At 40.8% G+C, this 15533-nt stretch overlaps 2 protein-coding genes across 5 annotated transcripts in view; one reads left to right on the plus strand and one right to left on the minus strand.

Moving 5' to 3' along the window:
- TAX1BP1 (Tax1 binding protein 1) overlaps positions 1-1722 on the plus strand; it is a 55764-nt gene extending 54042 nt beyond the window's left edge. For all 4 annotated transcript variants that reach the window (XM_064704533.1, XM_064704535.1, XM_064704534.1 and 1 more), the window contains one exon: positions 574-1722. In XM_064704533.1, the coding sequence (XP_064560603.1) occupies positions 574-775 (202 nt within the window). In that variant the 3' untranslated portion in view covers positions 776-1722. The remainder of the gene's footprint in view (positions 1-573) is intronic.
- Positions 1723-2228: 506 nt separating this feature from the next.
- JAZF1 (JAZF zinc finger 1) overlaps positions 2229-15533 on the minus strand; it is a 188163-nt gene continuing 174858 nt past the window's right edge. Inside the window, exons 4-5 of the mRNA XM_064704537.1 lie at positions 10891-11060; positions 2229-4568 (exon numbers count right to left, since the gene is read on the minus strand). Coding sequence (XP_064560607.1) covers positions 4392-4568; positions 10891-11060 — 347 coding nt within the window. The 3' untranslated portion in view covers positions 2229-4391. The remainder of the gene's footprint in view (positions 4569-10890; positions 11061-15533) is intronic.

The following is a 15533-nucleotide window of genomic DNA, read 5'->3' on the forward strand; positions in this document are numbered from 1 at the left end:
GGGGTGCCGGTGAAAAGCTACAGAGCATTTTTAATGAATGTTTGGTTTACTATTAACTGGCACAGAATATGCCGTGAGACAGGGCAGGCTGTTCATGCTATACCTTTGATGGAATTTTGACAAAATTTTAGTAAATGAATGAATAACTTTTGTTTTTTCCCCTCTCTTGCCAACCTAATTGTGAACCTAAGTTTAGAGCTTTTATAAAGTGTTATGTTTGCCAAGAGCAAGCATTTATGAGCAGAGAGAGTGGTTTCCCATGAAACTGTTTGGCCATTAAGGCATTCAATAGATTTGTATTCAGTGGTAGCTGGAGTAAGGTCAAAATTATGTTGCTTTAAAATGCCAGGTTATTTTGGGATTTGCATGTGAAACTACTCTGACTGTATTGAGTGCTTTTGGAGAAACATTTAAATGAACTGGATGATACTTGGATACAAAGTCCGCTCAAATTGAAGTTGGTAGTAAAGTTCTGAATGTTGCTGGCAGCAGGATCCTGCTTTTAGTTTGCATTAACAGAATAAATAGAAATAAACGGTTCCCTTTTTTCTTCCTCTCCACCCCCTCGTGAAGTTTTGATGTGCAGAAGAAATGCCCTCTCTGTGATGTGATGTTTCCCCCAAACTACGACCAGAGCAAGTTTGAGGAGCACGTTGAGAGCCACTGGAAGGTTTGTCCCATGTGCAGCGAGCAGTTCCCGCCCGACTACGACCAGCAAGGCTTCGAGAGGCACGTCCAGACGCACTTTGATCAGAACGTATTAAATTTTGATTAAATACTTTGTTTTGCAGTGTAGCTTAAAGCCCCACCACTTTGAGTAGTCCATCTCCAAAACAAAAGCAGTGCAGCTTTCTGTAACAGTGCAAAATTCTGATTAAAAGCTCATGTACTCTAATGGGAGCCATGGCTGTAAGCTGCTATGGGGTTATCTTCTCTCTCTGCCTAACACTGTACTAAGGAAACCCACAACCCCCCACTTTGTTGTGTATGTAGCTATTTATTCCCCTACTTAGTGGAATTTCTTCCCCTACTTAGTGGAATGCCTAAGGACACAGGAATGACTGAGCCTCAGAAAAAATGAGACCAGCTTCATGGTGTTCTTCAGCTACATTTAAAAAAGATCACCAAAACCACCTGTGGTTTCTCTTAACCTTGATAACTGAGGCACAATTAAAAATGTAATAAGCAGGTGTCTCTTCTAGCAAATCCATGTAGTTTTTCTCTGAGTAACACTGAAATTGGAAAGTTACATTACTTACCCTATGAAAATATAGTTTTCTAGTACATTTCTGAGATGTAGATGCATGTACTGTGAGATTCCAGGCTTGCAACACGAGGATTGGTAAATACTTCAGTTACACATGCAGAATGTTTGCCTTAAGGAATAACATTAAATGAGGTATGTTATACTTTCAGGCACTGGTTTTGAGTTGAAAGAGACTGCTGTGCTTAAATGCCTACAAGTAATTGTTTAAAAAAGTCATTGCCATTATGTTGCAGTTTTATTCAGTAGAAAATATTGTTCTGTTTTCACAACAGTGGATTGTGTTCCTTCTGGCTTTTAAAACGTTTTGCGTTTTAACTTTATGTATTTCTTTCCAATAAGTAAAACCACGTGTGTATATCTAAACATTTTATATTTACTTTGACTGTATTAAGTAAATTTGCTTCCCACTTGCTGTACAGTAGTCTTGTTACATTAAAAGCAGAATTATTCATGGAGTCAGTGGTCTATTTTCCCTGCTGCTCATTTTGAAATTAAACACAGTATAGACTTTACTAAGGAGTAAACGATGACTCAGCATTTTATGGCGAAGGGTTGCTATTCACATCTGTTTGTGTTCTTTCTTTGAGAGACAGACTCTGGGATTAAGGCTTTGAGTAGCCTCTGTTGACTGCAGTTCCCTCCTGAACACTTACAATATCCAGCTAATGCAGGAGTTAACTAAAAACTGCATGACGTGGATGAATTGCAGTGTCCTGGGCAGCAGCAGCTCATCAATGCTTGTGTGCCATTTGCAGTCTAAAGATTTTTGTAACTGGGAGCTTCATACCAAGAGCTGGCCTGAGGTAAAGCATGGATTTTTTTCGTACTGTAACTCAACAGCAGATGAAAACAGTTAAGACAGGATCCAAGAGTTTGAGGATACCAAAGTAAAATAAACAAATAAAAGACTACACACAGCCCAAGAACTTAACTCTAGGTTAGGAATGAGAAAAGAGCCGTCTTTTTAGGTCAGAGGCAGTTTATTTTAAATGTGATTTGATTTACATTTATAAGCAGCTTTCCTGACAGGAATTCTTTAAGTTGCCTTCAGTTCTAAAACAAACCTCTGTCACTTTCAAACTTAAAGTACTTTGTCCCCAACAAAACATATGAAAATATAATTTAAAGCACACTTTTCACAGACACAGTACAATACATTCACTATACACAGTATAACAAAATAGTCCCATCTTTACCTGTTTAATAATACTGTCACAATGAATAGGTAAATAGAAACTGGAATTTCAGTTTTATAGTTGAAAGGAATTTACATGCAACAATGACGTTTTACAACTGTTTAGCTGTTGAACGAACTCGCCCAGCCTGTAGTTCTTGCACTAGGAGCAGAGCCAAAACGTGTTTGCTGGCCAGATCTGTTGCCAAAGCTGCAGAAGGTGGGAAGTGGCCACTTGGGGCCTTGTGTGTACCAGTAACTCTCATGTCTGGATCATCCTTTAAACCCGGCTGTCACGGTCACCTCTCTGGCATCTGAGAGAGGGATGTTTCGCTTCACTTTGGCTGTTCTAAACACTTACTCATTAGGATGGTTCTTACATGTTTTAACGAGACTTTTACTCTGCTGGAGAAAAGGTAATTGTCATCCTTACAAAGTTTTCCTTTAAAGCTTTGGAAAAAAAATAGGGAAAGCTCGTTCCTCCTTTATGTGAGCTTTCTTTTGCACTTAAAAGAACAGGAACCAAGCCAAGGCGATGACTGTTAAAACTGGGAGTTTGTCCTACACCCTTGCCAGGCAAAGGAGTGTTCAGGCTAGGGCTGGTGGAGTGTGCCCACCTCTGCTCCTGGCCAGGTGAGCTCCAGGAATAGCACTTGTGAGAAGAATGCTCAAGGCAGGATGGCAAGCAACAAATGTTCAGGTATGGTCCAGACACGAAGCGCTCTCATGTTGGCTTTTAAGTCAGTCTCTGACCACCTGCTGCAAGAAGCACTTAATCTTCAATAAGGCTCAAATGTCATATTTCAGCAAAATTAATTGTAAAGCTAAACAGAGACTTCCAAATGGAATGCGGTGACCTACAATGAGAAGCAAAAAATGCACAAAGAAAATCTGAAAACACAATGAACGGGAGGGAGAGGCATTAGAACTCCCTTAGCACAACTAACGGACCTCCTTAAACCATGCGCTGAATTTCTCATTTTTATTTGCAACCGCAGCACATGCTCGTACAGTAGTTGCAAGAATTGGCAACACATAAAACATTAAATCTGTTGGCAATAGAGAACTACAAAGTGCTTCAAAACTTCATCTGAGATGAAGATAATTGTTTCTCACACACACATAAATTTGCACTTAAGTATTTCCAAGTGTCTTTCTAACAGATAGTTCAGGGGTAAATATTTAGTTGGACTGGGATATTGGTCCTCAAAAGTTTGATGGGCATGAACATAATATGACATCTTGTACAGAGAAAAAAATGTAATTGCTAACACTAAAGTGATTGTTTACTAGTTCGAATGGCAAGGTTTTCAGCATTTCAAGAGGGAGGAAAAAAAAAGATTTGCAAGATAATATAAAATACAGCAAGCACACCTTTTTATGTATGTTATTTAAGTATGAAAATATTTTTAGCATATTATGTTAAACATTCTTTCTTATTTATATTTCCATTACCTAAAAGACTTGCTACTCCACTGATAACTCCGTTATGTAAGGCATGTTAACTATAGTTTGATGAGGGCTGTACTGTTTTGGTTTTGCACACACATTGACAGATGCATCAAAAGTCTTCATCACGTTACAATCTTGAAAGGATGTCAGTGCCAAGCTCTCCTCCTCGCGCTCCTGTCCCACATGTCAGTACAACTAAATACGCAATGTCCCCTTAGTTCTCATTTTTTTTGTTTTTTTGGAGAAAAATGTTCTGAAGAACCTATAGCTTTTATAGCACCTTATCTCAAAGTAATGAAAATGGGTAAGATGATAACATGTGCAAATGTACAAAATCATTAACTCTACAAAGATACATCATTCCAAAATTACAGAAAATTTTAAAGCATGCATTTAATTTTTTTAAAGGGTTGCTGAGTGCTTCCCCTGAAAAAGGTGGCTGTTCTCAAAATCAGCAACTGCTGGTGAGGATTTCTTGGCACATTTGTGACCAGCATGTTATTGCTGCATCTTCCTGATGATCTCAGCAGACACGGGGGGATGGAAATTGATTGTGTGGTGCCGCAGGCCCTGAGCTGTCTTGTAACTCTTTCCACAGCGACATTTGAATGGTTTGCGTACGCGGATTTGTGTTCGGTGGCCGTTCTTGGCGTGGTACTTGATACCGTTCACATTCTGTGAGGGAGAAGGGAAAATGTCAGTGCTCAGGTGGGCTGACACGGGCTCTGCTTCCAGTTAAAACCTGAAAATGGATCAATGTCATGAGCAAAATCCTGTAACTGCCAGGAGCCAGCAGCTCCCACTGGGTATTACATATGGGCTGCACTCCCAAGGTACCCGATGGGACAAGGAAAAGAATTTCAAAACTTACCTACCTGGCTAATCCTGATTTTTATCTCCCAATAGACGTCACTTCCCAAAGAATACCATTTAGTGGACTCACACATGGTTGCTCTTTGCGTCCTGACATCTTTTTCATATAGCACTGACAAATCTTATTCAGAGGTTCATTTACAAGCAAACAAAGAATTGGCATGAAAACTCGGGTCACACCTCTTTAAAGAGCTGAGACTCCCCCATGGTGGGTCTGTTCTGTTTTGTGTCATTGTTTCTAGATACATCTTTTAGCTCCAGCAAATTCTGATCGTTTACACATTGCCTCCAAAGAAATAACTGCAGGGAATGCTTAACTCAAAAAGTTACACAGGACACTTAAAAAATAATCCAGAGAAGCTGTCTTCAAAATAGCTATTGTTTGGGAATACTCCACAGCTAAAACTGGAGAGCTTATCCCCACTACTGCAAAACACAGCAACACAACACACACCCTGTTACACTGGCAAGGGTGGGAAACAGGCCACACTTCTTCCATGTCTACCAAAAAACCTTACTAAACATAAATCAAAGTAATTCCTCTGTCTTCCTTTTCACATATTTCTGACAAAAAATGGAAGAAGCTGTTGTGATCTCAGCAGCTGTTCTGATACTGTTCTGTGGTGTATACTGGAGTCTCTCATCTGCTCCCACTAAAAGAGCTCCGATTTTTGGATGAATAAGAAAAGGCATACTGTCTTTCATTTGAGCTTCTCCTAGGATGAAACCGAAGAAGATAGTGTTTGTGACAAAAAGCAACAGTTCCAAGGCTGTCCTGTGTTCTCTCTAAAGATTCCAGATATGTATCTCAGTATTTTTTAAAGATTAAAAAAAATAGAAAAGAAAAAGCTAAAAAGCTAACATCAACTAACAGCCTGCATATTAACCCACTAAATAAGGTCTTTGGGATTGTGTCTTTGCTGAATGACTGCCTGGTGTTACATGTAACAGGAAGTCCCCTTGGCTCTTTAAACAAGTTGTATCAATGTGCAGCTTACAGTAAGTGGAAGCTCCAGCTTGGAACTCACAGAAAAACTGTCTCAAATATCCACCCTGGAAAAGAGGTGCAAGACTGCAAGAAATTGCTCCTCCCACAGATTCATGCTCCTCTTCTCCAGAGCCTCCAGGCAGTGACTCCTCACCTGAAGTTGCAAATCCAGCCTCTGAATTATCCTTTACACCCTTAAAAATTCAGGACAACCCCTGCACAGCTGTCTCTGGGAGACGTGGGAGCTGAGAATCCCCCACCTCCAACACCAACCAGCCACAGGAACACGAGCCATCAGGGCAGGCTTCGTCTGGGTGCAGAGCACTCAGAGGAGGCACAAAGCTCCAGCACAACCCAAGAGCACATCAAAGCTACACATCAGCCTCAAGAAGAGTCAAGTCAATTCCCTGCAACTAATCTGAAATCCTGGGGCAGCTTTTGGATGCACTCACAGGGCCATTGGGGTGAGGGGAGCAGGATTGTCACTGGGTGACAGGAGGACTTCATAAGGTATCTGTCATCATCTGTGTACCTCTAAGGACCTGTGCCTTCTAAAGAGGAGAAAATCTGGGGGTGACCTGCTAAACTTTTGCTTCTGCATTGAAATTTTTAAAACAAGCCCTATTACCTATAATAACAATATTTTCCTAACAAAAACCTGTTCTTGTTTTAATTTTTTTAAGAAATCTCTTCTAGATACTTTTGAGCAACTATCAATTGCTACAGACGCCATAAATCTGCAATCACAAATTCCCTCACTATTCCATGCCAATGGCACTCTTCTCCTGATCCAGGTTTTTTAATGATCCATCAGCCCCAGTACATCCATTCCTTGGTGAAAGGGGAGAAAGTATTTTCAGGCAGCAAAATTTAAGGAGATGCTAAAGCATAAACCTAAAGGAATGAATTGGGCCATGGAAGGTTTGAAAAACAGTAACCACACAGAGCATAAGGAACTTGTGTAATGTGAAATTTGACCTGTAGTTCTGTCTAAAAGGAAACTGTTGTTAGAATTACAGTGACTCTTCGGCACTTTTTCCACTGCTGCAATGTAAACACTTTGTTGTACGTCTGGGCTGAGTTTGCTGAGGTGCAGCAAAAGCCATGGCCAAACTCGTACATCACTTTTATTGCTCTGGTTACTTAGGTTGCTCACTATTTACTCTCACAGATGATTGAGGAAGAAGATGGCCATAGAGAAGGGCACTCTAAAAATCTTGAACAGGAGGAAACAATTATTAACCTGGGACCAGATCAGGAGGCGATAGAGAAGTTTAGACTGGCACTACCTGGTTTGCAAGGACACAAAGTCTCTTGTTGGGCAGGGCCCTTTTTGCACGGCAGGATTCACAACGGCACTACACTACAAAGAATCTGCCAGCCCCAATTCAAGTAGGAAAAGACATCTCAAAAGGATGATTTGAGAGATTTCTTGTTTCAGCCTTGGACATTCATACATGTTTTTGTACTCTTGGCTCTTCATCCCAAAGTTTTCTTTGTGGGTCCAATTCCTCTGTTTGACTTGCAATCTCTGGCTTCCTCCTTTCTTTCAAGTAAATTCCCTTGCTTCCCCCTCAGTTCAATATTCTCCTTCCCTGAGCTCTGCTGAGTTTCACCACTTATAGGTCAGCCTTCCTGGGGGTTTGTGCCACCTGACAGGACGCTCATCCTTTCACCTGCCAGACAGTGCCTCAGCAGCCTTAGAAGGTACCCCTTCTCCTCTTGCCCAAGGCCAAGAAAAGTCATGGATATAAGCTACATTTTGTATGCACTGAAATCTATTATTCTTTTTATTACTAATTTTGCACAAACTAGAGAATTTAGGACAAATACTCCAGGGTTTTCTCTATACTAGCATATATGAATTATTTGTGGGGTTTGTTGTATCTACTATGTTCCAAATTTTATTTGCTCTTTGGATGTTGCCTGAGTAAGTTTATCTACATCTTAACCACATTTTCAAAGTCCTTCTCCAGAGCTAAAGACCACTCAGGGGTACTGAATCAAAGGAAAACTAATCAACACTTTCATAAATCCCCATTTTAGCTCCTACAAGGTGGTATTTTGCAAAGCACATTAACTACTCAATAACCATACACTTCTGGACAGGACATCTAAATTTGGATGTGAATCCAAAGTCTGGTGCAGGTGAACTCCACAGAAACAAGGATTATACCTTTGGGTTCCCTGGAATCACATAGATGATTTTCTAAAAATCAAATTTCAGGCATCAAAGATGAATCACAGGAAGAAAAATTACCCATAAATGGAAAACTAGAAAGTAAATATAACTTCTTCTCTACCTCAATAAGCATAATTAAAGAAGAAAGCAAGCTTCAGAAATTAGTTCAAAGACTTGTGTGTAAAGCATCTAGAAGTCAGTGTACTTCAGGTTTATTCAGATGTTTCTGACTATCCCACATGTAACTTAAAGAAAAATAGTTCTCCCAGGATCTGTGGCTTCTCAAGAAAATCTCTGCCACACTATACAGACTACCAATACACGTTGTAAGCAAAATAATTTTTAAAATAAAGTTCCTGAGGAACGACAAAATCTTTATGACTATTTGCACTGCCTATGGGAAAGCGCCAGGAGACAGCAGCTGGGCAGGAGGCCAGCGGGGGCTTCTGATACACATCTGGGCTTGTGTATAAACATGTTCTCCTTACAGTTTCCATTGTCCGCCCCAGCCCGTTCCTCTGGAGTGTTTGTTGTACTCATTCTTGTCTTATTTACCTTTCCATAATGACTTTTCAGTGCAGAGGCCATCTCTTATCCTTGAACATTGTTTGTAAAAAGGTGCCCCATCCCTACTGGGCCCTTTAAGCAGTACTGAAATACAAATAAAATCTCTAAAAATACCATTCTGCTTCTCAAACTTACGTCACCTAAGGCCAGACAAAAGAAAACTGTGTATATCCTCCTTTCCTCCTCTCTCCCTAAAGGAATGCATCCTTTCTCAGCCGTAAAGTGAGCCTGGCAATTACTGTATGTGCATGTCTGTGTTCCTGTTTGGAGCACTATAATTGTTTTACAGTCCTGACTGTGATTATCCAGTACCCACCAGAAAATCCCAGTGCTTTGATCACAGGACTCCCTACCCAGACTCCGTCAGACAAGCGGGTTAAGCAGAAGGAAGATAAAGAGGAAACAAGAAACACAGCTGACACAAAGCTAAAAGGAAGGAAACAAAGATAAAAATGCAAAAAGAAAAAACATAGGCTGAAAATAAAAAAGGGAGGAAACAGAGCCCACAGAAAAGAGAAATGAGGTGAGGCAGAGTTTAAGGAAATGTGCTTTTCTATCAGGACTAAACAGAGGTGAGTCTCTTACGAGAATACGGTACTTTTTATTTACTGCTGTTCCCTGTCAGCCCCTCTAAGGGTCATTAATTTGTTCCCCTGCCTGGCTGGTCTACCATTAATGGTGTACAAGATATCCCTTATAGACAGTCCTCATGCATTTGAGATGAAGGTAGTGAGATAGCAGGAGCAGGCACAAACAGCTTGCTCATTTGGGCAATAAAAAGACAGAGGGCTGGCAGTCAAACAGAGAACAGACAGGATATAGCAAATTACAGGGTTCTCCTTCCAGACTTTGCCATTAAGCAAATGTTTTCTGCAATGCATAGATGCCCTCTGGGCACACGACTTCTAACAATCACCATGGCTTGTTTGCTTCCTGAGCTAGGGGATTTAGCTTTTTATACCATACCCTCTGTCTGGCACAGCTCCTGCCACACGCAAGGAAAGTACTGATCTTCAATAATGGGAGTTTATCTGCAAAGTAATGCTTGCAAGTAGTCCAAAACCATCTTTCCCTCCGCCCTGGCCCTGGAGATGGTGTTCAGTTTTTTTCTGTAACTGGAGAATAGTTCAGGATAATCTCAGCATAAAGACTTGTATGTCCCTGAGAAACGAGCACACTGCTTTCTTTTCCATGTTTTATGAAACAGTGTTGTCAGGGTTAAGTGGTCTGTACAGGAACCTGAGTCTTGTGATTTGCTGCTATGGGAGCTGCTGCAGCATCACTGAAACAGGCTTTCATCCACTACATGGTTTCATGCACAGGCTTTCCATTCTTGCCACAGCTGTTTTATCACAAATGCTATTGGCCTTCCTCTATTTCTGTTTCATACTTCTGCTCTCTTTTAAGTCCCTACTTACCAGTTATTTAAAGGACAAGCCATAAAATACAACTAACCCAGCCACCATGGTTTTTCTAGGGTGTACAGTTGGATTTTCCAGTAGTTCATGCAAAAACTTTAGAAAACAAGTTAGAGGAAGTGTGCTCACCCACTACTTCCATTATGTCAGTGTTTAGAGAATGCCATACTGAACTGCAAGATGTTCCACACAATTTCATCTGTCTCTGTACTGAAGCAACACTCCTGTAACATCCTGGCATGTTCTACAATGGCAAGCTCAAGGTTCCAGTTTAGAAATGCTTCACTCACATAAAAAACACAAAAATTTCTCATGATGGAGAGCAATTAAAGAACAGGGCAGGGTGGGGGTGTCAGGGAATTGTTTCCCAGGGTGTCACACAAGGGGATGCATGTGGGGTCACTGATGGCTGTGTAAATGTGCCATGGGAACTCGGACTCAGGACAGAATGATGCCAGAATTTCTGCAAGGCTCTGCCTTCCCAAGGTGAATTCTGACTTGCACAATGTTAACCACCACATTCCACACATCATCTTTAACAGAAAATGCACTGTCTCACTAAAGAGGAGGCAGTATCTCTAGGAGTTAAGCAGAAGGAATTGTTCCTGGCACAGATGGACAGAAGCTTTTTATTTCATGTTTCTGAAGGGGACCCAGGAGATTATTTTGCTTGTAGTACCTCTGGCACTCTGCAATTAATTTGTCTAAATAATAGAAAGCTCATTAAAAGCTTTTGCTCATGTAAAGCAAGAGTTGCAATATGTAATCTCTCTTGACAGACTGACATCCCTTGTAAAATGGATAAATCTGGCTGTGCTTGAGAGGAAACTAGTGAATAAAATATTCTGCTAAAATATCACAAAAATAATTGTGAAAATCTATTAAATGAGAAGAGTGTAAACTGATTTTAGAGGCTTTCCCGACCACCTACAACAGCAAGAAATGAGGTAGGTCTGCACTACTACTTACCTTATATCTTTTTTTACATCCAGGAACAGGACAGGCAAAAGGTTTCTCATCCCCTCCATTCATGCACATAGAACTAAGGATAGCTTCAGAGCTGATAGCACTTTCTGTAGTCCAGGACTCATCACTGTCTGATTCTTCATAGTCTACTTCCTCTTCATCATATTCACTACCTAGAAAAGCAGGGTAGTCAGATAAAACAAGAATAAATAAGTGCACAGCGAGATAGCCCATTCTGCATTTATTACATCAGCTACAATGACTTGTAATTTCCCCACTTTTGTCTTTTCTGGAAGACAGTTATTTTAAATTTTACAACCGTATCTTTCTTGTAGTTATTTATTCCTTCATAAAGACACCAGTGGTTCTTTTTCTAATAACCAGGACAGGCATTATTAATATATCTTCATAAACTGTTAACTGCACGGCACAGAAAGTTCAAAGGACTGATTTTAAAATGCAGTTTCATTGCTTCTCAAACACCAGGATCCAGGATCTTTCCCAGTGCCCTAACGGAAAATGTGCTCCCTCCCCTTCTCCAATTAAAGCTAATTTTAAGGCATTTCTTTATGCAATACAATACTGAAGAGTGTAATTCTACAGATCATAAACAGTGTAAAATAATATGTTGACAAGTCCTAATGCATTTACTAGCCCTTTGGAATTAATAGGAATTATAGCACAACATTAATAAGAATTATATTGTAGCAATTATAGTTGTGAAATTCATTCCCTCAGGTGTGGGTATAAATTGCATTGTGTGGCTGCCCTGAACAGACCGCATTATGTTCCAGATATGCTAAGACAGCCATCTGAGCAGCTGGTGCTGAGTTTATTTATTATTTTTAATTGCAATAACTATTAATGAAATCCTCTGAAGAAGTTAAATGTGAAACAAGAGAAATTAGAAAAGCAGAATTCCAACTGTAAAAATACACTTGAAAAAAGAAAAGCAGGGGAGGGAAGAGCCGCAGCTGATTAAAAAGAAAATATATGCACAGAGGGAGAGAGAGGGAAAGCCGAGGGAAACTTCTGTGGTGTCAGCAGGAGGTGGTGCTGTGTTTCCCCTCCCCTTTCTTCTTTCCCTTTCCCAGCTCTGCTAAATTTTATCCTTTCTGCTGAAAGACAATTTGGCTCCGAGTGCTGGAATAGCTCCCGCTATTAAAGACAGTTATGTGACACTCGCATGGCTCTTCCCTCATGTGCCCTTTCAGTGCACAGCTCTGAGCAGCTCTGCCCACCGAGGAGAAAATGCAGACAGATGCCTTGTGGCACTTAAAACATTCTGAATTCACAGGGAAAACTCACACTGCCAAGTACAATGGGTTTTTAGGGCTGTTTCTGCTTCTGCTGAAACTCCATACGTACCGCCTCTCTGGACTCCCCCTTCCCCAGCACTCCCAGTCAGACTCAGCACTGAGTAACAACACGTGGCAACTGGTAGCTGCCAGCAGCCAGGGCTCCTGAGCTTTGGGCAGGACAGAAGTCAGGCTGTCCACGTTTCTGTCCCGTGGCTCCCATCTGTCTGGGATGAAGCGCAGATGAGCAAAGAGGGACGGTCTCCCACCAGCGACAAGCGCCGACACGAGCGCACGCACAGGCCCTGCAGCACATCTGGAAAACTCTGCCCTGCCGACTGCGGCTCCTCATCCTACTCGCAATGAGCGAGAGCCAAAGAAAGCATTATTGACCTCTTAAAATATTTCTGAACTCTAGGAACAGCTAACCTAAAATGAATTTAAGAGTTGTTATAGTTTAATTAACTAATAAAAAAATGGAGGCAAAACCACAACTCTGCTTCTACGATTTCCTGCCCTTGATTGTATCTGGATGGAAAAAATTCCTCAAGCTGTTCCTTTCAAACCTTTTAGCTCAGTGGGGTTTTTTAAAGCAAATGAAACAGAAAACCCTATTGTAAACACACATATGCACTCCTAGGATGACAAAACATACAATTCTAAACACTGACACCAACAATTTCTGTCTTTATAATCACCCCCCGTCGTGTGCCCCCTTAAGAGCGGGTGATTTCCGCCCAAACAGCATTTTGTCCTCCTGAAGAAAACATCATTTGAAACTGTACAACATCTCTTAGGGACACCACTCTTTTTAGTGATGATAAGGAGCATGCATTCATACAGCAACAATCAGTGCTCTTTAAAACTTAATATGCAATATGATGTATAAAGTAAGAGATACACAAAACAGTGGGAAGAAGCTGCAGTCGGTACTATTTTGCATTTCCTTAGGTTTTCCTAAAGGGATTAGGGGGTGCCCTTTTAATTTTTCTAGTAGTTTTGTAAAGTAAGATCCAATTCTGTAAAAATGTTTGCCTGTACTTCAAAGGTAGGCTCAGTGAAAGAGACACAGTCCAAACTGTGCGTGTGAGATCACACCATCCTTATGGTTTTCTTTTCACTGGCTTACCCGAACAAAAATGCAAGATTTGGTCTAGTATACTCAAAGCAGTTCTTTAACCAGTATAAGCAAATGCTCCATTATCTTAAATTTTTAAATTCACATGTCACTACAGATTTTATAAATACAATGAGCTTTTTTATATGAATGACCATATAAATATTTACTTGTTGAACAAAACAGTAATTAATACTAATGGTGCAGTATGACTTCATATGAAGCTGGAACTGCAGCCTATCACTGCTTTTATCTAACAGTGTCCTACTGAACTTAAGTGCTTCTACTTTCTTAAAAAAAATAAAAATGAGAAATCCCAAATATATTTAAAAGGATCTTAGTATAAGGAAAATGCAAAAAAATTTACTGCCTTGAAAAATTTCATTAGCAATAAAAATTCAACCTTAAAATAATTATGTTGTTTCAGTTGTTATAGAAAAACAACACTGATTTAGTCATGCTTTTAACCGATTCTGCCTCAGAATTTAATTTCCTCAGCTGTCAGTGTCTAAGAGCAGCAACCCATGTGGTGCCTCCCCGACTGCGTGCAACACATCAGAGAGGGGGGAAATAAAACAAGAGGAAAAACAAAAAGCACAACGCGCAGGTTGGCGCTGCCATTACAAACAGCCCCTGGATGAGGTATTTTAATTAAGTGGTGCAGGGCTGAGCACGGTGGCTCTGGGAGGCCGTTCCCAGGCGGAGCAGGAGGCTCCATGTCAGGTGTACAAACTGCAACCCGAGCCGGGGCCAGCCGTGCGCCGAGGGGAAGCGCAGCAGCGCACTTTGATCAAGATACAGTGAGTTAATTGCTTGCCTTTTTTTTTTTTTTTCAACTTGGTTGGTGTTTCACAATTATATCTGTAAATATTTACTTTTTTAAAGGAAAAAGAAAAAAAAAACAAATTTAAGTGCCTTTGCATCTAACCTATGGCCTGCTCCAGGGTGTAACAACTGCGTGACAGTGTTTGCAGTAAGTCTTCAGAGAGGTCTCAGAGAGCTGCCTTGCTAAGCTCTGCCTGGATGCTGCCATGCTCATGGAAAACAGGATGCCCTGCTGGGGCTCGCTGCCCTCAGGACACTGAGCTGAGCATTCCTGTAGCATGTGGGCCAATGCCTCTACCCTTCCTCCTCACGCTTGGAAAGCACACTGAATGTTCCTCCCACTGAAAAATATGAGAACTAGGCTTCAGAAGCTTGAATAGCAAAAAAATCCTCCCCCAAAACTTGACAACACACAGTTCTATAAGGAAAAGCATCTAAACATCTGGCTGATAGAGAAGCACGTGCTTTCAGCAAGGCACTATAAAAACATACAATATAATTATCATAACGAAATACTAGTTCTACCATGGCAACAAAAAACAAACCAAAACCCTCTCCTCTGGCAATGCTTTTTCTGAGGCTTCATGCTAGATCATTGCTCTTTAACATAATATCCAGTTTCATCATCTGGCTTTCATTCAGAGACCCTAAACAGTTCTACCTTGGCCTAACCTAAACCACTGCTTTATTATCCAAATAACTCAGTAACATCTTCTTAATATTGCACCCACCCTTGCATGCAATATTCCCTCAGTCCTGGCCCACAAAGCCATTTCCCCACTCCTCTCTAGCGACCTTGCCAAAAGACTCACTTCATCTGTGCTGCCCCCAGCAGATCAAAAAATGAAACAAAAGAAAAGCAAGGAAAGAATGCTAGCTCAGCCTTTTTTTCCCCTGCAATTTTCCATGCTGAGACAATGCCACTACGCCTCAAAGGGGAGGCGAATTCCACAAGGCACAGCTCACAAAGTATGCCATATTGGAGCCAGATAGCACATAAAATTACCTGCTATGAGAAGCCACAAAATATACTGAGTCACAAAGAGTTCCAGCAAATTACTTCTCTTGTAATTTTCCCACTGCATTTGAACAACGCATCACAAATAAGGAAGCTGTCTATGTCACAGACAAAAGTAAAGACATGCATGAAAAGAGATTATGATTACTGCCTGCAGGGTAAGAAACCTTTGTAGTTTGACAAAAAGCAAAACTGACCGTAAAGACTTGGTCTGCACCTCCGCTGCCAGTCAGTTTTCCTATCAAAATCAGTGAGAATGTCACTTAATCCTACAGCAAACATCTCACCTCTTCAATGCCCATCTACTACTTTTTCGTTTTCCAGTAGATGAAGTCAGTACTTTAAAGAGCTCAGAAATGGTTTGCAGAGAGCTAATTCATTTGACATT

This window comes from Zonotrichia leucophrys, chromosome 2, assembly GCF_028769735.1.
Source record: "Zonotrichia leucophrys gambelii isolate GWCS_2022_RI chromosome 2, RI_Zleu_2.0, whole genome shotgun sequence".
In the NCBI taxonomy this organism is placed as follows: domain Eukaryota; kingdom Metazoa; phylum Chordata; class Aves; order Passeriformes; family Passerellidae; genus Zonotrichia; species Zonotrichia leucophrys.